Genomic DNA, 27,186 nt, shown 5'->3' with positions numbered 1-27,186 from the left:
ATTAAAAGCCAAATATTATTTTAAAAGGTTAATGATTTCAAGGAACATTTTAATTCAAGTAGCTAGTACATCTATTTTCCATTATTTAAGAAATTTCTCTTAAGAAGTTACTAAGATAGAAGAGTTCCTAAATAATTTTCTTCAAAGCTTGTTGAGTGTTAGTTTGATTACACTTCCTCTTATATGGTCATTGGATCCCAATAAATTACTTCCTAGAATCTTAAAGGAACATGCTTTAATAACTTTCAAGGTTGTTATACTCAAACATGCATGGGTCTTAAACACAAGGTACAAGATACATCATTGTAATAGATACATTGCAACACTTCTTCCTTGTCCACCAAGTTGCTTTGCATTTCTCTTCCTCAGTGTGGAATCTACTCCACCATGATTTGAATTCCCCCAAATGTTGCTCCACTCAACATTTTTTTATCTCACTAGTCTCCATTCCTCTTCTCTTCTTTGTGCTATTTAACCCACTTAAAGTCCGGCCACCTTCACCAAATGCATTCTTTACACTCACCACCTCAACATACACCTCTCCAATATCCCCTGCTGCAATATCTACAATCTTTTGTTCCTTTACTATCCCTTGATTTACAACCAACCTCTCTATACTCTGCTTCTCAATACTCTCCATCATCTCCATGCCCTCTAAAGAACATTTCAAAGCTTTTGCCACATGTTCGTCTTTATTCTCCTCTATCTTTGTTGCAACCAAAGTCTCAACCTATTTCTTTTTTTCTTTCATGTCTTCCCAATGGCTTGTCTCTATTGTGACCTCACTCGCCACACTCTCCATGTCTTTATATAGATATATTGCTACAAATTCACCTTTTGTTGTAACCTCTTCATTTTCCTCTACACATAGGTTTGTCAACAACCAAATCCATGTCGTCCTTCTTAAACACCATTGCTACTCTGGTTTCTCTCAAACCTCTCGACATCTTCTTCATATCATTAATTCTAACCTTGTACTCTTTTTCTCTTATGATAAGAGTTGAAATCCTTAAAAGTTTTCCAATAGCCAACCTCATGCTTTTCCTCTTATTTGACACTATCAAACATTATCTACACTCTCAATCTACAACCTCTTCAAACTTTCTTCTACAACTTGCACAAACACATGCAACAAACCTCACATAGACATCTATCCTCTACTAAATAAATATTTATGGAAGACACTCTTCTCTTTGTGTACCTTCTATCTAGCCTCAACCTCATAGATCTCGGTGCTAGACTGCCTCACTATTATATATTTGGGCTAAGTAGATGCTTGCAAATTGAAAGACTCCAACAAATGACCACTTGGAGGAATTGAGGGAGTTTGATGAGAGTTAGCTCCTATTCTTTGTATTAGGGAGTGCATTTCTCTTACAAGCATAAATCCCTTGGCGTGGGGTAAGTACTCGATTGGTAAGTACTTGGTGGCTTCGGGGTACTTGGAGCTCAATAGACAATGTTTGGGGGAGCAAGAGTTTCATGGTGGAGTTCTTGTGGTTGGTTGTTCAAAACAAATGTCTTACTTAGGATAATTTTTGCAAGCGTGGCTTCCAAGGGCGTTCTATTTGTGTGCTTTGTCTTCATAGTGAAGAATGTACTTCTCATCTTTTCTTTGAGCGTTCTTTCTCTAGGGAGATTTGACAACTTTGGTGGGCAGTTTGGAATCAAGCTTGTGTGTGTGTGCATCCTTTTTGGCTGAGTTTTGGGACCGCTTGGTTTTCTCTTCTTGTTAAGATCTCTTTCCTTCAGATTGCTTGGGTTATGGGGCCTTCTTTCATTATACGACATCTTGTGTGGAGGAAAATTGTTAATACTCTTCAAGAGACAATCTCAGCTAAGTGTGGTCTGTTTGGTGCTGTGGATCCTGGTGATCTAGGTATTCTTCATTTGTTGAATTTTTTTGGTGGTGCAAGAAGTAAGCAGGTTATGCAAGCCAGATGTAGACAGTCTAAAAGGAAGATTGATCAAGTAGGCTATTAGCTCCCTCCTCCTCTAATGGCTTCTTTAGGGGGAATCCTAGTCATGCAGGTATAGGTGGTTTGGTAGAGATAAATTTGGTACTATTCAATTTCTCTTTTCCATTTATAAAGGGTTTCATATGAATAATTTCGTGGAGGTTCTTGCCATCTTGTATGCACTAGAGAGAGCTTGTGTTCTTGGTTGGAAATAGGTTATTTGTGAATTGATTCATAAGTGGTGGTGCATATGCTGAATGAGTAGCACTTGGATGATGCTAATTGGCATTTTTTGTGGTTATTCGATAGATTCTATGGTTGAGAAGTCTTTAGAATATGTTACTTTGTGTCATGTTCCTAGAGAATAGAATAGAGTGACATATCGCCTCGTGAAATGGGTATTTGATCGAATGCAAGGTTGGAATATTGTAGAAAGGGGACATTTACGAGTGGATTTATCTCATTTGTTAGATGAATTAGTTGGGGAGGATATGAATGGTCAATTCTTTGTTCTTTGCTGGGCTATATTTCTTGCTTTGTATTCTTCAATTTTGTTTAATAAATTTTTACACCTTTTGAATTTTTTTTCTTCTGCAACATCAAAATTAAATATTGGTCTTTCATAACCTTCTCACTACTCATACACCTCTCTCAATTTTTATGCAAAACTTAATTAACTTCCTCTACTTCAAATCTGCATTCCTTGATTTCTTTAATGCCATGCAAAATTCTATTATTTTTAAATAGTCCCTAAAATAAATTATTCTCTTCTTCTCTCCTCTTCTTTTTCTCCTTTCTTTCATGCTTCTTCTTCCTCTTTTCTTATTATTGTTATATCTTTTTAAGGCAACCCCTCTACCTCTCTATGTTGCTACAATTTATACTTTAAAATATTAATTTAAATGCCCAAACATGGGCGCCTACCCTCTACCTCCCTTAGGTCACTTCTGTTGGAATCACCATTGCCATTACGCCAAAAGCTCGAGTTGTCAACGAACAGGAGAGCGGCCAGAGACAAGGATCCACAAGGGCAGGAGGAAGCACATGTTGTGAATCCCAAAGGAGGTGCTGACAAAGTCAATAATCTCCCCCTCAACACTGACTGAGGGTTCCACACCAACGGAATGAAGGATGCCTCCTGGGATTTGAACTTGTACCCCAACGCTTTGATACCACTTATTGGAATCACCGCTGTTGTTACGCCAAAAAATCGAGCTGTCAACAAATGAGAGAGCGACCAGAGACAAGGATCCACGAGAGATGAGAGGAAGCACATGTCACGAATCTCGAAAGAGGTGCTGACCAAATCAACAACTTCCTCTTCCACTTTCTCTTTCACACTTTCATATATGTTTCAAATTTTCAGTTTAAGGTTTAAAATGGCAACCATCTCCTCACCACTCATGCAACCCTCCTTGTTCTTGATTTGTTGTCTTAATTTATTTTAAAATCCACTTTTTGGTTAATTCCTCTCTCCTCCTTTATCATTTAAGAAATTAATTTTAAGTTTAGAGCATGCCACTTCTTCAATTCCTACTCCCCTTCGAACTGAAAAATTAATTTGTAATTTTAAAAATATATAATGGTAGATTCTAGCATCACCATTGCCACTTAAATTCAGAGACAAATAAATCCCTCTTAGCAACTATTATAAAGCAAGATTCTTCTTCTTCTTGAAATTGATGATTTGTAATTATCATGAGAACTTATGCTTGAGCTTTAATCATTTCACTTAATTTGGTAGTGGGAAATCATTGTCTCCAATCTGTAATTTTATTTTATTTTCATGATTTTTCATATTTTCAAGAGCTTGTAGTTATGATGACAATTTGAAAAATGACTTTATGCATAACTTCTTATGGAGAGCTCAAAAATACTTGAAAAGTGACCAATATGCATATAATGACCTCCTTAACCTCTCCACTGAGCCATTTTCATCCATCTTTCAAAAATATTTGTGAAAACAAAGAATTTTAATTTCTCCCAATTGGTAAAAAATGCGACCATGAAAATTTTCCACATTAGAAGAAATACACCCACAAACATCTTTGTAAAAGCATTTTACACCAGCTCTAATATTTTAAAAAACAATTGTTTTTGTAAAGCTACTTGTGAAGCATAACAATTGCACTTAGGCGAAAAACTCTATTTTTTCAGTTGTGATAAATAAAAGGTTCTCTAATGTTGAGAGAATCCAAGAATACCAAAATAAACCAACTTGTGATAAAACAAATCAACTTTTTTGGTTGATGTGGGATAACCTTAGACTCGAATGCTCCTACATATTACATATTGATTTGGCATGCTATCAACAATCATACTCTCTCTCCTTAGATCAAAGAACTAAGTGCTTAATTCCTTTGCAATTAATTTACTAATTTAACATTTATGTTCGAATAATCTAATTCTAATTGTTACATTTACTTTAACCTAAATTAATATATACTGTGTTGCTCGTATTTGTTTAATTGACCTAGGTCACGACTAATCAAAGATTTTTTTACAATCTATATCGCAATACTTATATTGTATATACATATACATATACATATACATATACAAATATGCACATACACATACATACATACATATGTATAAGCACACACTTATACTAAGAGGGAGGCCAAATGTGAATTAATACAAGACAAAATTTTACTTTTTCAAACTAACAACCACAATAATATCAATTTCTAAACATCATTCACACAAGAGCATAAGATTTATGTGAGAACCCGTTCAAAAGAAAACCATGACAAAATATTGTTTAAATAAAACACTTTTACAAACTTTGTAGGCAAGAACCTACTTGAGACACCGATCCCCTCTTAAATGATCTGTAAGCACCAACTCATTGGAGACATTAATCCCCACAATTGAGCATCGATATAACAAGATACACCAATCTCTTTTGATAAGAGGCACCAACCTCTCCAATATGAGGTACAACCTCAATCACAACAAAGTCTTTGTCTTCCTCAAAAATTGATTTTAAATAGTCTGCTCAAATATTCCTTGAAATTTGATATAAATAATCTCAAAAGGTCTGCTATAGTTCTACCTTAAGTCACATTCAAATTTTGCTATAAATCCTCCAAAAGTTTGCTCATAAGATCTCTATTTAACTACACTGCTCTTCACAATATTCTCTTCATAATGAATTATTGTCCATATAATTATTGCTTCTAATTTTCTTCTGATAGTTGCTTCTTAAATACAAGTCTTCCAAAGGGGGCCAACCCATAATAATAAATGTATTTTTATTTATATTGCCAAAGAAAACAAGTCGGCCAATACTTATAAACTTCCTTGCATAACTATGAAGGTCGACTAGCACTATAATAAATCCATTTATTTCAGTTCTACATGTTACCAAACGTATTCACACACTTGAATTGACCTACTATATAAGAGATGTGTTGTTGCTAATCACAAGGTAGCACTCTCTATTATGGTGTTATAAACATAAACCTTTTAGCAATTCTTCAAGACATATACCAAACAATTTTTGTGCCATGCATATTTTAGTTTAAAGGTGGTTGTTTGATTGACATCTCCACTAATATTGCCATCTTGATCAAATACCACAAATGATATTTATCACGATTAATGATTACCATACAGTTGCATTGAGATTGAGTCAACCTATCATACAGTTCAAAACATGTCATTGCTATTACCTTTATACAATCAGCATTGTAGAAGCCATGGAGATGATTCGTTAGCTTTAGCAAAGAATTTTGTCTCCTTTTGGCGTTATGTCAACCGGTTTACATATTTTATTCTTCAAGTCACGCTTTATCCTTTGACATCAACGACATCAATCTCAGCCAATGAATCTCTTCTTGACGTTAATGGCAACATTATTTCCATCAAACGCACACACCATAAAAAACCATAAAAAACCATAAAAGAGGGTTAAAAATATAGAGGTCTTTTATTATGTCTTTTATTATTCTTATTTATAAACTTTCAATTCAAAGACTTTTAACTAAATTTTACCCAATCATTGTATTTGGTTCTATATGTTTGAATATGAAATTGTAGCCATTTTATCATAGAAAATCAATCATTTATTATGCATGTTCTCGATGTAATAGATTCTTGGCATGACTGTTTTTTCATTACTTATGCATTAGCCATTTTCTAGGAATTTTAGTAGTAAAGAATAATAGTACTTCCAAAATATTCAAATTATTCTAACAATCAAAATATAAATATAGAATAGTCCACGTAAGGCATAGTTAAATGTCATGTAATGATTAGTCCTCGACGTTAGAATATAACATAACATATGATTGATAATAGCTAGTTAAAAGACTAGCAAATACTAATTAATCTAATAATCCATTTTATTAAATCAATTATAAAAAGCTGAGTCAAATAATATGAAAATAGAATGAAGACAAGAAGAATATTTTTTTATCAAATAACAATGTTAGTGTATTGAGATTGCAACAAAGGGATGTTGTAAGAAATCAAGCATGCCATTAAAATGGTTAAAAAGGAATAGAACATGAGATTTATATATCTAGGTAGTTATGAAATACAAGGCACACAATCTTTCCAACCAACTAATTTATATAATTACTTTTGTGGGTTCTATAAGATTTTATTTATATGATTATGTAAAAGTGGCTTTAGATATGATTAGATTTTTTTTTGAAAATTTATAGTAAATAACTATTTCACTTTTATCATGATTTTAAAAATAAGATAATTAAAATGATAAAGGAATGGGTGTGAGATCATAATGGGCCAAGCGATCTCAAGTAGCAATGAAAATGCTAAAAAATAAACTACATCTAAAAATTTGAATGGATTATTTACACAATTTGAAAAATAAATAGTAATAATGCATATAACAATTGAGTGTAATTTTTAGTTTTTTCTTTAATTAATTTGATAGAATTTGGATATATCTTTTATCCAATAAAATTAATATATCTTTTCTAAACTTTTATCCAATAAAATTAGAACGTGACACCTTTCAAAGAAACCCAACAGTGAATTTCAATTAGTATATCTATCAAGAATTTAGATGTAAGCATTTAGTTCTCAGCTGTTTATTTTCCCATTGTGAGATTGACTTCATTCGCCTTGATGACTGGTTTGTAATAGGTCTGAACTTTTCATGTGCTTATCTAATCAAAACTATTAAAAATATAATCAAATACGAGATGAGATCAAAATTTGACAGATTAGATACCCCTCAGTTCTTAACTCTTATCCCAAGAAATTCAAACTAAGACTCTTGTGTGTATATATATGATAAAAGATGCATTTGAATAAAATTTGAAGATTCCAATAAAATCTGAAAATTTACCCAGATGCCCCCTTTGTTTTATCAAATTTGAATTTAAAAAAGTTTGTCAACATCAAATGAAGAAAACCTATGTCAACAAGTAATTTCTACACCAAGAGTTTGAGATGGTATAATCTTTCTCAGCCTAACTGATGAGCTTATCTTCAGAAAGAAGCTATTGTTTTAAGTTCAATATCAAGGGAGAATGTTTTAACCGTCATTAAAGGAATCGTCTTTAGAGGAGAAGCTATTGGTTTATATACATAATAACAATTCATAACAAATGGGCAGCTTTAACAACTGTATTAATTTACTGATGCAAAAAGTTGAAGCAGCAATAACGCGACTAGCTATACTGTAATCTAGATCGATACAAGGAAAATCTGAATCGTGCCCATGCAATACAATTGTTAAAAGCACTGAAACATTAGTACATGCGAGGATGAATTGCTTAAAAAATAATTATTTTTGTAGACTTTAGGAGTTTTTCTGAAGAATTTTAAGACTAGGGACAGTGAATCAAGAAAGCTCGCGTGATTTAATAGGACCACTTACTATGAGGTTCTTTCAAATCCTTATATTCTTACATCGCAATCACCAAAATTTAAAGCAAAATAAATTAGAATAATGTTCAAGTAAAACAAATGTTTACTAAATAATATTCCAGCAAGCAAAAAATGATATCTAGGAATATTCATCATTTAGAATAACAATTATTTTGGGAGAGCCACAATTGATTGAGAATTTTAGAAAAACGTTAAAGTTTCAATTTTAAGAGAAAAAATAAAAGAATGTGTTTAATGTCTTGAAAATTATTAATTAAAATTCAATTCAAATAGTTGAAAATGATATGCCAATATACACATGTCAATCCAAATCATCATATTATTTCTAAACAAAAAAAAATCATTTTAACATTAGAAGATTAATTTTGAAACTTTAGGGAGAAGAAAACTGTAAGTGATGCCACTAATCTACTGAGTCCTAATTATTGTAGTGTAGTATTTATTCATTATTAGAGTATCCCTTCCAGGTCCTTCTAGAGAAGGGAGAAGGGACTAAATGTAACTTTAGAAAAGCATTTGTGTATATAGACGATTACAAAGTAATATCCAATGCAACATATATTTAGTGGAAAGCAATTCTTAGAATGATTTCACCTCAAGCAAAATTAGTTAAAATAAAAAGATTAAACTTAAAATTGGATCATTTTGACTCGTAAAAGTAAATCCAAACCAAAAGATCGAAATAACCTCCTTCCCGAGGCATTTATTTCCATCTAAATTTAGCGTTATTTATTATCCTCCCATATGAGTAAACACTTTAACACTTGCATACGTTGATTTCGAATGGAGCAATGCTACACATATATTATAACAACCGTGTCTATGAGCATGACACATGAAGACAGCACAGAATTATTAGACTCATACTGCTTCCACCAAGAAGAAAGCCAAACCTTGTGCCCTCCAAAAGAAAAAGGAAGAAAACCGATTCTTTAGTTAAGAAAGAAGACATACAACATTTGGTCAAGTCTGATGGTCAATAGCCTTAGCTTGATGAAAAGCTTGGGCCACAATCTTTAGTGTCCTCAATTAGTTACAGTGTCATATGATTCTTTTGTAAAGAGCCCTTCCACCTATAATGACATATAGATGTTTTTCCTATAAAAAAACTCTTGCCACAACATTTGTCCACCAGAATCTGGTGTTACATTGATATTCTCACTATCAATATACAAAATCCTCATTGCATCCCTTGGTAACTCTTCCCCCTCAAAAAGTAACCCATCTCAAAAACTCAACTGGCAATTGTCCAATATTTCTACATCCCATATACACATCTAGACTGCATAACAGAGCTGAAAACTCATTGAATGGCAAAGAAATATAACTATGAAAATTGTACAACATAGAAAGTTACTGTCCAAATCGGATTGCCGCCTTTAACGAGAACAAAGAATGAATAGTATACAACAAATCCCCAGGGCTCAGGCAGTCGTCCCTGAAAAAGAATTAACTCTACTTGTGATAAAATACAACCCCCTAGCATATGAAGGAGTAAACTAATCTAAGGTTTGGGTTATTTTAAAAAGGGCTTCAAATGCCGTTTGACTGACCCCAGTGGAATGCATACCACGCACCAGCTAAAAAGATATTTGATTTCTTATGGCTTCAACCTCAAAAAAAATTGCTCGCCAGCTTGACACAGCATAACATGCATACCTCAACGTGCTGATACCTCAGAATATATATCTGAACTGCTAAAAATGGATGTCGCTGTACCTCTTGAGTAATTGGAAGTGGATGCACCATCATGTACCGGGGACAAGGGCTTTTGTGATGGACGTACTTTTAAATCTGTTAGGTCTGAGATGAAACCAGGCCGTGCAAGCGTCTCAGTAAGGGTTTGCCCTTCTGACAGTATTGTTACCACTTGAGACATGGTTGGCCTGATTTTGGGTGTAGCTTGAGTGCACAAAAGAGCAACCTTGATGAAACGCAATGCTTCTTCCTCAGGGTAGTCCATTAGTCGTGGATCCACCAACTCTAGCAATCTGTTTTCCTCATATAAACGCCATGTCTGTAAAAACAATTGTACAAGGATGACCATACATAAATCCTTTGAATTCTAGATCATTAAAATCTGATCAGAGAAAGACACAGACTCTCCAAACAAAGACTTAATGAACCTAAGACAAGTCTTTTTCTTCTATATTCATCTTCCGAGTACAAATTCTACATATGGGTACCTTAATTTTTTTGTAGAACTGAAACTGATATAGAGGTTTAAGAGCCTGCTACCAATCCTGTATATTATATTACAAAATTGGCAGAATCATGTATTGGGTTTTGTCTAAATGAGCAACTAGCAAAACATAAATTTTAGCACTTCCACTTAATAAATAGAGAGATTCAAGCATTTGGAGGCATATTTTGTAAATTATTTTATAAGATTACTAAAGCTAATGAAAATTTCCTTCAGTTGACATTTAAAAATAAATATATTTACTTATCTAAAAATAAATGAAACTGGCATCAGTACCTAAATCCAAATTTGTCATGTTGGATGTTATCAACAAAATATTTAAGCGATGCAACTTGTTTTAAGAGTATAAAGAAGTCAGGATATCTTTTCATTTCACAAATAAGGATATAGACATTACATGCTAATATTTGAGGAAATACAAAATTTACTATTAATGCTGGCAAATTTTGGTGAATTTGAGTTTATCTGCATTTTATTACTATAAAACGATGATAATGTTTCTTAGAGAACTTTTGAGTTAGAAAATATAATTTTATGCAATTTGTGAGAAGATAATCTTCTATTCAAAAAACCCATAAGTTCTTTCTTCAATGCATTATATATAGTTATTTCTGTTATCATGATGACTATAAAGCTCACAGGTATCCTCTATAGTGAAAAATTACATCTTGATGATAATTCCTTAACGGAATACAAGTTGGATTAAAACTATTATTATGCATGTCATGTTGTATTTTCTCAATACTTTGTGTATGTCTCGAATATGTGTTGGGCATGTTGATTGCTTGGTTGACAACTCTACTCTCTCATTTTATGGTTTGCAAACCGATTCACTAGAGCAAGGTATACTTATTTCAAGTGTCGTCAATATTTGTTTGCTAAGGTTCCTTCAATCTGCTCTTGCCCCTAGATTTCCTATCTTAATGTTTTCTATGAATGTTTACACAAATTATGGGATTCAGAAATGCATGTGCACAAGAGCCTAGAATTTTATGGTCAGTTTGAGTTTGATTGTTAGTATGATCATATGCATTGTCTAACAACCACGAATATGGCTATTTATAAGATTTCAGATTATCAACAGAGGCATTCATTTTCTTCAAAATGACAATGCAATTCTTCTTTTAAAAAAAATTACTATGAAAATATGCAATCAATTTCCTGCTGATATTATCTTGGTTTTCAATTTTCCTCTAGAAAAGCTCTCATTTGTTGTTGTTCTACCAAGTTATTTATAGACTGTTGATCATGATAATGGTAGTTTTTATTTGTATCGATTTCTTGATGAATAGTTCAACTTGTCCCCAACACTTCACACAAAAGCCTGATTTGGTTGATTTCTCACCCAGAAGCTCAACAACCAGACAAACGGAAAAATACATTATAACTTCTACTTAAGTAACAAAGATAAGCATATTCCAACAATTCATAGAACAACAATTGATGCTCCATTCTTTTGATCAGCACAAATTCCCAACCTGCCTTTTAGCTGGACTGCAAGATGTTAATTGCCCATTTTGATAGCATAGTCAAAAAGGGTAAGTTCAATGCTTAGGTTTGCAGTTTGGAGGCATATTTTAAGACAGAGTTACACTTCACAGAGCCACAACAAATCACAATAGTGAAAGTTTATTTGAACAATCAAATTCTCCCCTAGTGAAAATCTCACATCCAACTTGTAGAGTTGACAAGCTAACAAGGAATTAATTCTTTCATAGATTTCAAGGCAACAATTTGGGCACAATATTACCTGCTTATTACTAATTGTTTTCATTTTGTGTTTTGCATTTTTTATTTTCTTAGCCATATTGGTTAGCAAGGGAAACATCAAAGACAGAGTTACACTTCACAGAGCCACAACAAATCACAATAGTGAAAGTTTATTTGAACAATCGAATTCTCCCCTAGTGAAAATCTCACATCCAACTTGTAGAGTTGACAAGCTAACAAGGAATTAATTCTTTCATCGATTTCAAGGCAACAATTTGGGCACAATATTACCTGCTTATTACTAACTGTTTTCATTTTGTGTTTTGCATTTTTAATTTTCTTAGCCATATTGGTTAGCAAGGGAAACATCATGGTCAATTTCCTACAAGTTACCAAAGAGGGTGTGACAACCTATAAGTTTTGTATAGATTACTTTGCAATAAGCATTTCAAGGCAGTATTTTTAAGATGATCAACATATGTATGGAAACCTATATAATTTGCATGAGAAAGCACACCAGGTGTTCTTGCAGGCTCAAAAAGATTTGCTGAACTTTTGAGCACTTCAAAGTTCAAACAATTAGAGATATTCTACTTCTTTCAATTGGCTTGGGAGGATTGCTTTCAGAATATATGATAGAAGCACTTTTGGTTGTTACTTCCACCATTAGAGATTGCATATTTTTTTAAGGATACCACAATGCTTATAATGGGAATCTTCAGAAAAACTAGAATGCAGTTAACAATAAGGTATAATATCTTTGCCAAATATTTAAGATGTCTACAAGATGTTTGACTGGGAAAAATGAGTTATTTTGATTAGATTGGTTCAAATCTGCAATGAATTGCTGATCACTTTCATCTTTCTATGATTTTATGCCACTTTTTTCTATAATTTTGTAATTCACTGCACATGCCTCTAGCTCTACCCAACCAATTTCAGTTGCATTGCTTTGAAGGAACTGACACATTTACTGTTTATATTGGGTAATATTGCTTCTATAAGCACATAATTTCTGGCATGTCGGAAAAACACTCTGAACTTGACCCTGTCTTGCCTATGCTCATCAGATGTGAGGTTTCCATACCCGCAAAGTAAGATATCATTATTTGAAGAAATGGGTCATTCATTGGTCATAACAATTAAGCATTGAATACCCATCAAATCAAAGAGAAAAGAGATATGAATGTTCTTGCCAGGCCTTTTCCAGCATTTTAAGCAAGAAACTGAATTATGTTTTCAAATTGCAAATATTGCCGTACCATTCCAATCATGAATAATATTGAGCCATTGGAAGATTTTGTCAGCAAAAGACACCCTTCCCCATCCCCTTTCCTCAACACCAAAAGAGGAAATTGTAAGATTAACTGAAAAGCAGTTCAACAGATTTACAATAAATAAATAAATAAGCTTCATTCCAAATACAGATCCCTTGAGGAAAGGAAAACAACAGGAATCTTAATAATTAATTCTTGATGTACTTAGAGTGCCTGTTTATTTCTTTATTGATAAATTTTGACAAAATGAAAAAATTTAAATGACAATGAGGACATTTGAGAGTTTTCATGTATCCTAGCCGCATATAAGGTAGTTTTTTCCTAGTTGGCTAAATGATATTCCTTCTAAATCTGTTGTCTGTTTTAAGATTTTATGTCATATGCTAATTTATGAATTTACTTGCTCTTACTCTAATCGTGAATTTGCATACTTTTGCTCTATTTTTATGAATTCACTTGCTTTGTAAGTATCTAGTGTTGTTTTATATCATTTACATGGGCAGTAAAAAGCATGAGGATCCAGACATATCCTCAGCTTTACAATCATCAGCTTCTTACTGCTGTTTAGTGCTTATGATAAAAGATTGATACGAACAGCACGATTCTATGCAAATTATTGGAATGCAGATTATATCATTTTCAATTCTGTGATGCTTAAATTGTATTTCATTCAATCAGCCCTGCAGTTCTAGGTAGGGATTAAGCTGCCCTGGAGCTCTTGTTACTAATGTTCTAATGAAATTTTTTTCCAATCCAAGACCAAGAATTCAAGGGAAATTCTACAGTTTTCTAGTCCTTTCATTAAACACTTTTAAGCTCATACAACAATTTTGCCATTTGGGATTCCAATCAACTGTTTTTTAACTAATATATGAAGCAGATAACAATATGAGAAGATCCTTGATAAACAATTTAATACATGTTTCCGAAATCTAAAAGACTGGGTAACCATATATTATATTTAGTCAAATTTTATTATAGAAAGGTCAATTGATATTGGACATACTTGTAGTCAAATAATACATTACCATATAAATGCCAACTTTTTGTGCCCATACTTGCCCATATTATTTGAAGCCCAATTTTAAACTTAGATATTGTCTAGGCATCTTCAAGATCAGAGTGCCTATAATGAAAGATGTCCCAATCTTGGTGTCCAGGACTAGCATCTGAGATTGCTCGATCATATTTTATAACTTGCAAATTTAGTCATTATTGACAACAGATTAAATCCCATTTAAAAACAGATAGCATATTCCTTTTTAATACTAAGTGTGCACTAATTTTTTTTTCCACTTTTTTCGAGCATCACAAAATAACATTTCATATTTTTACGATTCCCACATGGAGGATAATTTAGAAAAAGAAACTCAGATGCTAAAATTCATGAGCAGCAAGGAATCAAATAATGGAAGACTTCTTTTCATTACCATTTCCAAAAGGATTTGCTCTTCAATTGGCAGGCTTGTGTTCATATTGCCTCTGCCACTGATAATTTCAAGTACAAGTACCCCAAAGCTATAGACATCTGCCTTTTTTGTTAATTGTCCACGCATAGCGTACTCTGGAGCCAGATAACCACTAGCCACGAGACAACCACAAAATAAAAAATTGTTTGTTAGTCTTTACACTTGTTTCTATGAGATTGACAGAATTACTTTTCTTTCATGCATTTTCCATTACTATATTTAAATGCTAAGCTCCTCACTATCTAGCATTTATTTCTACAGGTGATTTAGCATCTCATATTTATGATGAAATTGAAGTATGATAGAATGAGAATTATTGACCTCAAACTTTATTTTGAGTTCTCTACATGAATTAATTGAATTCACTTTTTTCTGACATCGTTGTTGTAATTGCTATATTAAGAAAGACGAGTCCATTAATGTATAGCCAAGATATTTATTCTTGAGGCTTCATTTCTATGTAAGACTAAAAGTCTAAACAAGACTTACATTGTTCCGGCAACTCGTGTGCTGATATGTGTTATATTATCTGGAAAAAGTTTAGCCAGACCAAAATCTGCAATCTTAGGATTGAGATCCCCATCAAGGAGTATGTTGCTAGCTTTAATATCTCGGTGCACAATGTGAGGTGTAACTTCCTCATGAAGATATGCAAAACCACGTGCAGTTCCAATGCAGATTTTGGACCTTGTTTGCCAATCCAGGTTTATTGCACCATTACTGGAACCTGACATTTTGCAACCAATGTCATTTTCACAGAAATCTTCCTTGCATTGACAAATAAGATTGCCATTTTATTCCTTAACTTCAAAAATACGTTTTTAATCTCTCTTGAACAAACACCCAGTTTTTTGTTTTTAATCTCTCTCTTGAACAAATCTTACTTGCATTAGCAAACAAAATTTGTCATTTTCTTTCTTAGCTTCAAAAATACATTTTTAATCTCTTTCCAACAAAAAACCAGAAAGACAAAGCCAAACCCTGCATACCATATTTTAAAATTGACCTGTTTTCACATACTCATGATAGTGTATTATCCACTTAAAGTGAGGAAACAATCAACAATATTTCTCACGAACAAAGTTATACCAAATAAGACATGTGAAATGCTATTATTCTCCAGGTATCCATACACCAAAATTCGATGATCTCCTTCTATGCAACATCCATGTAGCATGACAAGATGTTCATGTTTGATTGCAGAGATTGTAGCTATCTCAGTCAAAAACTCGCGAACACCTTGTCTCGATTCAGCAGAAAGCTGCTTTACTGCAACCTCTGTACCATCCTTCAAGACTCCCTGCGATACAAGGGGAAGTGTAAGTGGAAAAAATGAAATCGCAAAGAAAAATACTATTTCCTGCAAGAATTCCTTCATTTTCTATGCAATGTAACAAAATTTATATGTATACCTACAAATGTATGCTCATAAGTAGTACTATTTATATAGCTTGGAAATTTGAGGACTAATGCATGCAGGATCTACAAGTAATTAATCAATTATCTCATCAAGGTTTGGGTTTCATTGCAGAGTAAAATCATAAGTACTATTTTAGAATGTTAAGATTTGGTTTTGCCAATAATGTATAGACTCTTGTCTCTGTTAGAAAAAAATTCTTTAATAAGTGCCCAATTTCTATCTTTCTCCATCCATGTGAGTCTGTGACTGCCACTACTTAATGAAATTCCACAGAAAGGTTTGAATTTGAGGATTTTATGCACGACACATATAACCTAACAAAGTTGACTCTACCTCAAGTGCATATTCCATATCATATTTCTTATGAAAGGTGCAAAACATCTCTCAACTAAGTTCTACAAGTCTATCTAGCTCAAAACCAAATAGGGCAAATGCCTGTTTGGACCAGAGACTTGAAAGGGATAAACAACATAAATAATAATATGTATCTGCGACAAAGAGCTCGGAGCACAGTTATGATTGCAAACAAAAGCCTTTCAGAAATTTTCTAATTTATGAGTATTGAAAATGAAAATCATCTAGGTGTGCATACCTGGCCAAAAATGGCTCACACCCAAGACACATTTGTCTTGGGTACACAAGTGTGGATGAAAAACGCACCCCTTTCTGTACCCTAGACCTGCCAGCTGCAGCCCAGGGCATTGGCACACATCCCATTGAAAAATAGAATTAAAAAATAAAACCCAAAAAAAAAGTTCAAAAAGTATTACAAACACACAAAACAAAAAGCATGAAAATGTCAATGACAACCCACAAATTATCTAATATCTATTATATCTTATTCGTTCAACTTATCTCTTATTCCCAATTTCCTGTATTATTCACAACACACAACATTGTTCAGCAAACATCTAACAAACAAAGCTGGAAGGCCCCAACTTCCAGCCAAACAGGAATCTCAGCCAGCAAAAAGAGATTGACTTGTCTTGATGCATAACTTTTTCCTTTTGTCAAGGCCTGATTTCATATGACATCTGCATGATTTTGTAAATTTAATTTACATGTAATAAATTATGGTTCTTCAACACTTTGGATGTTATGTTTGTTTTATAAATTTGAGTCATGTTTAGTGATGCATTAAAATATACTATCTAAATGATATGATATTATGTGATGAAAAATTACCATGATTCATGATGATCTTATGGTCCAATTCAACTTTTAAGTTTGATGTTCTCACAAATATTACCCTGCCTACCAAAATTGTAGGTTCACACACGCATAGCCAAATTTTGGAATTTCACACCTAGTGCTCCATATCCACATAGTGCATCAATGCATACCACTGCACCAATGCACCCATGTAACCTTGGCAAACACATATTAGGAATACAAGTCCAAATACTAAGATCATTTGAATATTATTGGACTTAATGAGCCCTTAAAGTTATACATAAATCAGTTTATATATCCTCCTACACCACAACAGAATACAAAATTCACAAGCTATCCGTCTATAAAATGCAAACATCCATTAGCACATGTCAGGTACATCCTAAGCACTGAACATGTTCTCAGAGAACGATGTAGGTTTTAATATACCTTGTACACAGTTCCAAATCCGCCAGCACCTATCTTGTTGTCTGGATGAAAATTCCTTGTTGCCAATTTGATATCCTTATAGGAGAAAATGTTAACACCTTTAATGATAGAGAGCTCTTCTGGATATGAACATCATAGAAAGTGTTATATATTAGTATACACTTAAAGGAAGAATGTTTGTGCTAAGACAGCATTATAAAAGTAACAGTCTAGAATAATACAACAACAAAATGCTTCAATTCAACTCTGCTCAAGTGGAATAAAAACATGCCATAACATACAAACGAAAATGCAACAGAGTTCATACCTTTTCTATTTTGGGATTGTTTATCCCTTCTGAAAATTGAACCAAAACAATTCAAAGATGCAAACATATCTCCAAACATCCTTTTACTCACTAGGAACTATGTTGTTCTAAATATCATTAAATCGAAGGCTGCCAAAGAACATAATGAAAAAATCAGTAGAAGTCAATAAGTAATTAGAAAATATGATGCTAAATTTTATCTAAGCATACTTATTGGCAAAGGAAAAGAAAGTACATTTCCAGCATCCATGCACAGATAGGTAACCACAGATATATACAGATATAATTTCACAGTGAAATAAATGGACCTCGATAATATGAAAGAAAAATAAAATTGTATTCTACATGCTATTGCTCCAAGTTCCAACAATAAGCCAATAATTGTCACGTTTTGTTAGCTTTTATCTTGACCAAGGCAAATGCCAAGCACCTCTAAATTATTCAAATAGAAATTACTATAAACCACCTCTGATGATTACTATCAAGTATTCATCAAGGCTTTAAACAATTATTCATTGTTTCTGGGATATAGGCACTAAAGCTCTCTAAGTATATATTGACTGACTGTCAAAATTCAATTGTGTTCTTAGATCTGAATTTCATGTGTGATAATGAAATCCAAAGCAATTCTAATATTAAAGTTTGACTCATGGCAAGTATTTAATTTCTTTCATGGAATTCTAATGTTTTTAAAAAGATAAAACTACAAGAGCATAATTTTATGTACTTTTGTGACTTTTTGTATCAACAATTATTGCATTGTGCTTCCTTGCAAATTTGCTGTACTACATTTGCTTCTCATGCAATGTGAAAGGCCTCACCTACATTGGATAAAAAATTAAAATGGATGGCAAGAAAGAGGCTCAGACTAAGTCAAACAAGGGCACACATGATTCATATGAGCAGAACGTAGGTAGCATCTCTAGGAAAGGTGTAACATTTTGGCCTAATCCCAGCATCCTCCCTTTTTCTTCTGATTTGATGCTACCAACTCTTCAAAGCAATTTGAAACACAATGTTGGCATTTTGGCACTAAGTTGTCACTGATGTCAACCAGCATGATGGAGATCCACATAAGGTGAGCATAAAGAATGAAGGTCTACCGGTAAAGAAACCGGTCTGAAGGATAAAGAAACCGGTCTGAAGGATGGTTGCTTGCTTATGATGAAGAGGCAGAATGTTAAAGTTGTCTCACACCACCGGAGGTGAAGATGTGCAAACGGTACAGGATGCTCTACCGATTAACAGAAGAAGAAAACTCTATCGGCAAAAGGATATACTTGTATGCGTTTGCTGGACCGACTGTGTGCTGGTGGGCCATATCTTGATCATTGTGATGCCATGTGAAGCATAGGTGGCAAACGTGTTGTGGTTGGTGAAGCCTCATCGACAGGGTTGATGAAACAGATAATCGCCATTAATGGAGGAGCCACAAATCACGGGATTGCATGTGACTGATTGCGGCTCGAGGAAGAATGAATGACAGAGGAAGATTAGAGAGTAGTTGGCGCTTGAATCTATGCAAGGGAAATTCGATTCAGGAGGTCCTCGAAAAGAAAACTTCTGAAGCGCCTTATGTGTCAACTAATTTCGTGACAGAAGATCTAATTTGAGATTGCCATTTCCAGTAAATGTGCATTGGATAATGGAAACCGTGTGCAGGTGCATCCTTCTAGGACAGGTGGTTGATCCAAGATAGGTGAGATTGGATCTCATGAAGATTGTGTTGGAAATAGAAACCCTTACCAGTCACTTTTTTTTGAATTGCATTCTGGCGGGAATTGACCATATAAGAAATGAGAGCTCCAGACGGAAGATGTTGTTGATGCTGTGAAGATTGAACAGAGAGGAGAAGTGAGAGGGAGCAAGGAGAAAACTTGAGAAGGAGTTCTGAGAAAGTGGCAGTGTGAGTTTCAGTGGAGGAGAACAGACTGTCAACCGACAAAGTGTTATTTGATCAAAGAGTTGCAGAATTCATTTGCAACGAGAAGCCTTAATTGTATTCAAATAGTATTTCAATATACATCGCCAAATTGAAGCTTGGTGCAGGGGTTGGTGCTCCTTGGGTTGGTGCCCAAAATATTTGTAAGTCTGTGTTTTACCTGTGAGGCTGGATTGGAGTAGTAGTCTCCAACAGCTTTTCTCACCGAGGTTTTTCCCATATTGGGTTTTCCTCATAAATCTGATGTTGTGAGTTACTTGTGTGTGAATGGTCTCTTTGGCTTTCTTTCCTGTATTACCAGTGTGATTGTTTAAGTAGTTAAGTAAATATCTGATATTCTCAAGTTAGCTAAGAAGAAGAAAAACTTAGGAACCACTGATTCACCCCCCCTCTCAGTGGTATTCTGTGTTCAACATACAATTCATTATGTTTGACTAATCATGAGAGAAGTGAAATGATTCTTCTCTCTTTCCGTCACTTTACAAACCTGATAGTCTAGGCAAATGCACATTATGCCATTCTTCTTTCTACCCATGTTGTATAACAGAAATGAAAGGAAGCCTGCAAGAACAGATATTGTTGCATAGAAAGAACCATAGTTCCACTGAGTTTCCTGATGGGGAGACGAGTTTTGGGGACGGGGAGATAAGTTTCTAGGACCGGGGGACCAAGGGCCGAAATTTGGGGATGTTGGGGACAACAGGGAGATGGCATTGAATCGGTGGTGGGGAGGCGATGCGGGTATAAAAATAGAGGTGAATTGAAATCTTCAAGGCAAAATCTGCAATATAACATCTCTGTGAGTGCCCTGTGAAAGGCCAACTAGTTTTCACAAAGTTAAAGGTTGCAATAAGTATACGATGGCATGTGCCATATAGCAAGCGACCTAGCAGTGTTCCTGACAGAGGTGGCAGAAGTGGTGGTGCTGTGGGGGGATGTTCCCCCCAAGTCCCCAAGTCTCAGTAACATCCCCCTACAGGGACGCAGGTTTTTTTGGGGGGGGATGTGTCTCCATGGAACACTGGAAAGAACCTAGTTGGATAGCACTACTTCATAGATTATTTTAAAGGTTGTGCAGTACTCTCTAGTTCAAAACAAGTTTTAAGCTAAACAGGTATAGCAGTACTCCTGAAAGTAACAGAAATGCTCTCTGTATCTCTGGTCAAAAAGTCATGTATTCCAAGTATTGATGTATACCTGCAGACGGCTTCATAATCAAAGAGCTCGTATTTAGCATCTTAACACAGACACAAATTATTGGTCATGGTAGCAAACTCTTTAAACACTCATTAGAGTCACAAGTGACCACAAATTAAGTAAATGCTGAGTCCAATCCAAGTAAATGATTCGGTTGACATCAAAATGTAAAAGGATTCAACTAGGTGAAAACTGTCTTTTATTTTTTGCTCATTGCCCCCAGGCATGTCAATGCACAAGACAACCTAACTGGGGAAAACAAATTTGTAAGGTTTTATACTCGTAGTGAATGATTTGAGTTTGACCAGTTTCTCTCAGATTTTCAATGTGGGCAGAGGAACAGACACACAGAGTCTTGTGCAACATATCTGCTCCCAAGTCATATTTGAGGTCACAGAAGGAGGTGGGCCAAGTATCATTGTGCAAAGTCGTTCCTCTCCTGCAATGTTTGTTTAGCATCCTTTATGTTTTTTATGCAACGGAAATCATTAGAAAACATTGAACTTTAAATTGTATACTTTGTTCTTGGGATTAAAAACTCTAAATACTCAAATATTTTTCTCTTCATCTTGGGTTTTCTTCAGCTGAAAGGAAGGCAAAGTGTGAAAGAGTGTTCTCACTGTAGGCATGACTGTGAGCATAAGCGTTCTTTTGCAGGTGTAAAAGGTGCAGGACCTGGTTAAGAGGCTATCACAGCAGCAGCAGGAAAATGGTCAAGCGGGCAGAATTGATCCCATTGATAGAACTAGATGATGAGATAAAGGAGAAATCAGTAACTTCAGGCTTCAGCTGACAGGAAGGCAAAGTGTGAGAGAGTGTGCTCACTGTAAGCATGACTGTGAGTACAACCGATCTTTTGCAGGTGTAAAAGGTGCAGGACCTGGTAAAGAGGTTCTCACAGAAGCAGCAGGAAAATTGTAAAGCAGGCAGACTTGATCCCGTTGATAGAACTAGATGATGAGATAAAGGAGAAAGCAGTAATATATAAAAAAATGTGCTGATTGGCAGATTTATCAATTTATGACCAGGTTTGCTGGATATGTTTGATTGGGGTAAAACTGTGTGACAACCTCTTTTACCTGGTAAAATAAATATTCTTCCATGTGAACAAGATATTTTCACAGTGATATTTGCTTCAAAAAATGACAGAGATACGGTTTTGGCAAAGGGCCCTTGTGTCCAGAGAAATGCCTTGCTTTTTGCAAAACCCTGGTTTGCAGATTTTATTTTTTATCCTTTAGTGAAGGAGTTTCAGGATCTTCCCATCTGGGCAAGATTATCCAATCTCCCTCTTCATTTTTGGATCCCTTCTGCTCTGGAAAACATAAGTAATTCTTTGGGTACTTTTGTATCCATATCCTCAGAAACTGAAAAGCTCTTACATTTCATTTTTGCTCACATTTCAGTTGAGATGGATTTATCAAATGGAGTGCTAGATGAGATTTGGTTAGAAGTAGGCAATGGTAAATCAAAGCAGCATCTTGGCTAAGAATAAATTGTTTTGTTATAGGACATGCATCTTCTTTTTATCCAGGTACACCTGGAAATGGTAAGACAACTTGGTGGCATAAGGATGAAATCCTGCAGAATGCAGAAAAAAATTCTCTGAATAAGGAGCATATGGTGGTATAAAAGAAGCTTATTTCTCTATTACCGACAATAAATAAGTTGTCAATTTCTGAGGAGCCAACATGCACTTCTGTGGTGCAAGCATTTTCATAAAGGCTAAAGTTATTGCAACATCTGAAAAGACATCTTCTGGGTTGTCATTTGACATTTTCATGTTTTTTGTTTTCTGTGTTTGTATGCACCATACTTGGGAACCAGTATGGTGGTATAAAAGCAGCCTATTTCTCTAGTACCTGCAGTAAATAAGTTGTCAATACAGGAAGAAAAGTAACCAGTCATAGCACAGTACAATGAACTCCATTCTGAGAATCCCTATTGCCAGTCTTTATTGTTATGAAAAAGATTGTGGTATTATTATAGTTTACGTAGTTGTCTTTGATAATGTTGAAGGGCTGGGAACTCATTAATTAAGCCCCAATAATTTAATCTTAATAACTTAAAAAAATTAAACATATTTGATATATGTATATAAGTGTATATATATGTGTGTGTGTATACACAGTACACACACATGTATACACACGCACACACACACACATATGTATATATGTATGTATGTATATACACACACACATATATGTATATACACATGTGTATACACACACACTGTGTGTATACACATGTGTATATACATATATGTGTGTGTGTATATACATACATACATATATACATATGTGTGTGTGTGTATCATTATCATCTATTGCATTTCGAAATTTGGTTGTATATATATGTGTGTGTGTGTGTGTGTGTGTGTGTGATCATCATCATCATCTATTACATTTGGAAATTTGGTACATATGTTAGCACAAATCTGTATAATTCTATGTTTCACAGTGTTTCGGGAATGGGAATGGTGGGATGACAATTGAAGTGTGTCCGAGGGCTATTTTTTGGGGACAGCAGGGGGAATAATACTCAGATTTCTACAAAACAAACTATACACAACATCAAAATTTAAGTTTATACATTCATATAATGTATTGAAGTCAATATTAATTTATTAAAGATAAATCAAATATTGAAAGTGTAATCGACATCACTGAATCGACCAGTGATAGCAACATTGCAGCAGTAAATAATTTAAATTAAAACAGAAACTTTACAATGTATCATGATTCGGATTTAAAAGACAATAATTGGATAATGGAAAGAATAAAATAACCTTGTAATTGGAATACTAGGTATTGATTTTGTGAGTGTATCACTTGAGAACTGCTTCTAAGACACCTAATTTATTTAAGTTACTCAGAGTAAAAAAGAACAATTTGCCCAAATGCCTCATCAATCCAGACATTTTGCCTCCTTCAAATTTATACAAGGTGACATGCTAACCGTGGCAAAAGTTTGAATCTCTGTGCCAATTTTCATATAGAAATAACTGGATCAAACACACCATATCGGACATCTGTAAATTAATATAACTACTGTTTCAACAGCCAATAACCTTAATGTTGTTACTTTAATAACAAAAATCCATCATCATCAAGCAACAATATTTGGAGTGCAGTTCAATAAATAATTATGCTCAGATCAGAAAAAGTAAAATTTAATAAAAAAATATAATGGAAATAATATATCCATCAAAGACTATGACTTCTTTTTGTGGTATCCACCTATCAGAACACATGACAAACTACTTAATTTACACAATGCCCCTTTTAATACTGCTTTTTAAATAAATTCAAGTATTTTTTTTAGAACATGTGAAATTGCCTTTTTAACATCCATGATGCCTGGATGTCTGCAAATGTTCAAGGCAGTCTCGGATGTCCCTGTTCACCCTAGAGATGGCCAGGCATCTCACAGACATTTCCTAACATTTTGTGTCATTTGAGGACATTTTGAAGATTTGGGAAAAACTGGGGACAGCCAGAGGACGTTCCCTATTGTCCTGCCATCTCAAAAATACCATGGGGGACAGGGACACTGGTTTGAGGGCCGGGAATGCATACCCATGGAACATAGGACTATAATTTGGATATCATTGAAGAAAATTTCCTGCCAAATGAAAACACATATATGCTATTTCCTAAAAACTTCCCCTGTTTTATGACTCAATTTTGCAGGTCTTGTTCCGAGTCATGGACCAAGTTGATTTTCCATATAATTTTCGCATGTCCAGGTAGTCAATGCCATAAATGATGAGTGTTTAGTCCTTGGTCCCCAACTACCTGGGGCTGGATCAGAGGTCCAGCTAATGCGTGAAACACTCTGCCTGGGGAGTCTGGTCGCAGGACTGAAACTCAAAGGAATTGACGGGGGCCTACACAAGCGGTGGAGCATGTGCTTTGATTAGATACAATGCAGAGAACCTTACCAGCCCTTGACATATGAAGAAGTGTGCCTGTCCTTAATGAGATGGTGAGAAGTGTATGGTTCATTCTTGCTATTGTGGCATTGAGGATGCCTTGACGTTCAGAGTTTCAATTCCTGTGGCCAGTTAGGACCGCTCCTAGTCAAAAGGTTCAAGTTCAGTTCTACCCGACCTTATTAATAGGGAGGAAAACAAACAAAAATATGGTATCCACAAAATTATAGATGCCCAGATGCCCAAAAGAGATAACTGTAGAAAGCATCCTATATAGCTGCAGAAAGTTAAACATCCAATTCGCTTTTAAATAATCCTGGGTTCAATTCCTGACAGGCATGTTATAGTCCTAAGTATCGTTACTTATTAATAACAATTTCCAAGAAAAATGACCTATCGAATAGTTGCCTTCTATGGATACTTCCGAATAGTAATTTCCAAAAGAACTGCCCTATCAAATAGAAATTCCTCACATATTTCTCAGTGTTCTATAATTATTAATTAACATTCCAGTGCCATTCTCATTATGCCCAGTAGTCTCTGGTTCAATCCCCATTGGACATGTTCCCTATCTAAAAATGTTGCGTGCAAGTCCCCAAATATTTAAATTGAGTAAATAACTCTCATAAAAGTAGCATTTGGCCGAAGAACAATCATGATACACTCTCCGTGATGACACGCAAGTCATACAATTGAATAAGAAATGAAATAAACTATCGGACTTCCATTGTCTAATCGGATGAGCTTAAGTCATAAATCATCCAATCTTCCATAGGAGAGCCCTATTTTAAAAGAGCTGTGAGACATAGATCTTAAGCATCGAAATTGGGTACAGATACACATCTCTGGGTGCTGCATACCCTAATCCTACCCAGCAAGGGGAATTCTGAATTTTATTACGAGAAATTATAAGCCATTCAATTCCCGTCGTACTAAGGATAAATATATATTAAAAAAAATTCAATATTTTTAGGAACAACAGATCAGTGGTAAAGCAAGCCAACATGCCGATGGAGGTCAAAGCCTAACAGTGTGTTCTATTAACATGTCTAAAAAGATTAGAAAATTTCAGGGGAAAAAAAACATCAACAGGATTTTAAGATTTTAGAAAAATAAATATAATATGTAATTAGTTTAAATCCCACTTAATACATATTCTTCAACATGGTATCAGATCCAAGCAATGTAACTATTAGCCAGTCCTAAATTCAAGTCATCACTAATCTCTGTTTTTAAAACTAATATAAAAAGCCAGGCAAAGTAACCACGTACAGCTGTGCAGTTTTAGGGGTTGTCAGAAGGACAACCAAGCAGTCCAGCTACAATTGAATCTGGGGAGCTCCTATGTTCGAACCCTAACCGGTTTTCCAACAATATCAATGGAGATGGAGCCTCTGTCGTTTTTAGCAGTCATCTTCCACTGTAATTTTTAACCCAAGTTTCATCAGGGTGCATTCTCCATAGAGTTAAGTCACAGAATTGATAACAAGAAAGCATAACCTGAGATTTTTTTTGCTAAAGAACAATTTTCATGCCATTAATAACAGAAACAGAGAACCAGCAAACAAAAGCAAAGACCATAAATGAAAGAAAGATCATATTGGTGAAACCTCCGTACAATTTATCGACAATTTTACAGACAATGATAACTGTGATTTAAACATGAAATTAGGACATCTAAGGAGGGATCTGTAGTACTTACAATTGAATTTTTTGTCGATAAATTACGCGGATAGAGATCTTCAGAAGATTTATTACAATAAAGGAGGAAAAGTTCAAGGCAGGGACTTTGTCAATGCCCTCACCATAGATAAGGATATGAAGAACAACATATCATGGGCACGTAGATGGGAGAGCTGCTGTAAGTGAAAACGATGCTGAAGTTCTTGAACATACAGAAATCTGGCAAAAGTCTCCAACTTGTTAAAAAATTTATAATTCTAAATGTTGTTAAAAAGTTGGATTACCCAAAGCGGTATTTGATTGGGTTTTATTTTGACAAGTGGAGCCGTCTCTAATCACTTTTCTTGTATATTTAATTGAATTTATTTTATTAAATCAAGTCTTAAGAAAGTTTGAAGTTGTCAAGTAGTTATTCTTTTAATGACGGAATTGAATTGTTCATCAAAGATTTATCAAAAATATGTAAGTTTGATATCATTTGATAATGTATAGTTTTTAATGTTTTCATATGAGAATTTTATTATAAATAAAGTTTAAGTTAATTTCAAGTTGTCAAGTGGTGGTTGGTTTATTGGTATAATTTAAGTTTTATTATAAATTTAAATGTATTTTG

At 34.4% G+C, this 27,186-nt stretch overlaps 1 protein-coding gene across 2 annotated transcripts; it reads right to left on the bottom strand.

The window, feature by feature from the left end:
- Positions 1–8,735: 8,735 nt before the first annotated feature.
- Positions 8,736–26,829, bottom strand: LOC131079342 (cold-responsive protein kinase 1). Of its 2 annotated transcripts, none has more exons than XM_058017262.2 (8): positions 26,593–26,829; positions 26,163–26,310; positions 17,815–17,943; positions 17,508–17,623; positions 15,575–15,785; positions 14,975–15,212; positions 14,447–14,597; positions 8,736–9,843 (listed from the first exon to the last, which is right to left on the bottom strand). In XM_058017262.2, the coding sequence occupies exons 3-8, from the start codon at positions 17,891–17,893 to the stop codon at positions 9,487–9,489; spliced, it is 1,152 nt and encodes a 383-aa protein (XP_057873245.1). In that variant the 5' UTR covers positions 17,894–17,943; positions 26,163–26,310; positions 26,593–26,829; the 3' UTR covers positions 8,736–9,486. The 2 variants fall into 2 exon arrangements, with proteins under 2 accessions (XP_057873245.1, XP_057873244.1); XM_058017261.2 differs by having other exon boundaries at positions 17,508–17,626; positions 26,593–26,828.
- Positions 26,830–27,186: the final 357 nt, after the last annotated feature.

Source organism: Cryptomeria japonica, chromosome 11 (assembly GCF_030272615.1).
Source record: "Cryptomeria japonica chromosome 11, Sugi_1.0, whole genome shotgun sequence".
Classification (NCBI taxonomy): Eukaryota; Viridiplantae; Streptophyta; class Pinopsida; order Cupressales; family Cupressaceae; genus Cryptomeria; species Cryptomeria japonica.
This window is presented reverse-complemented; position numbering and strand designations above follow the sequence as displayed.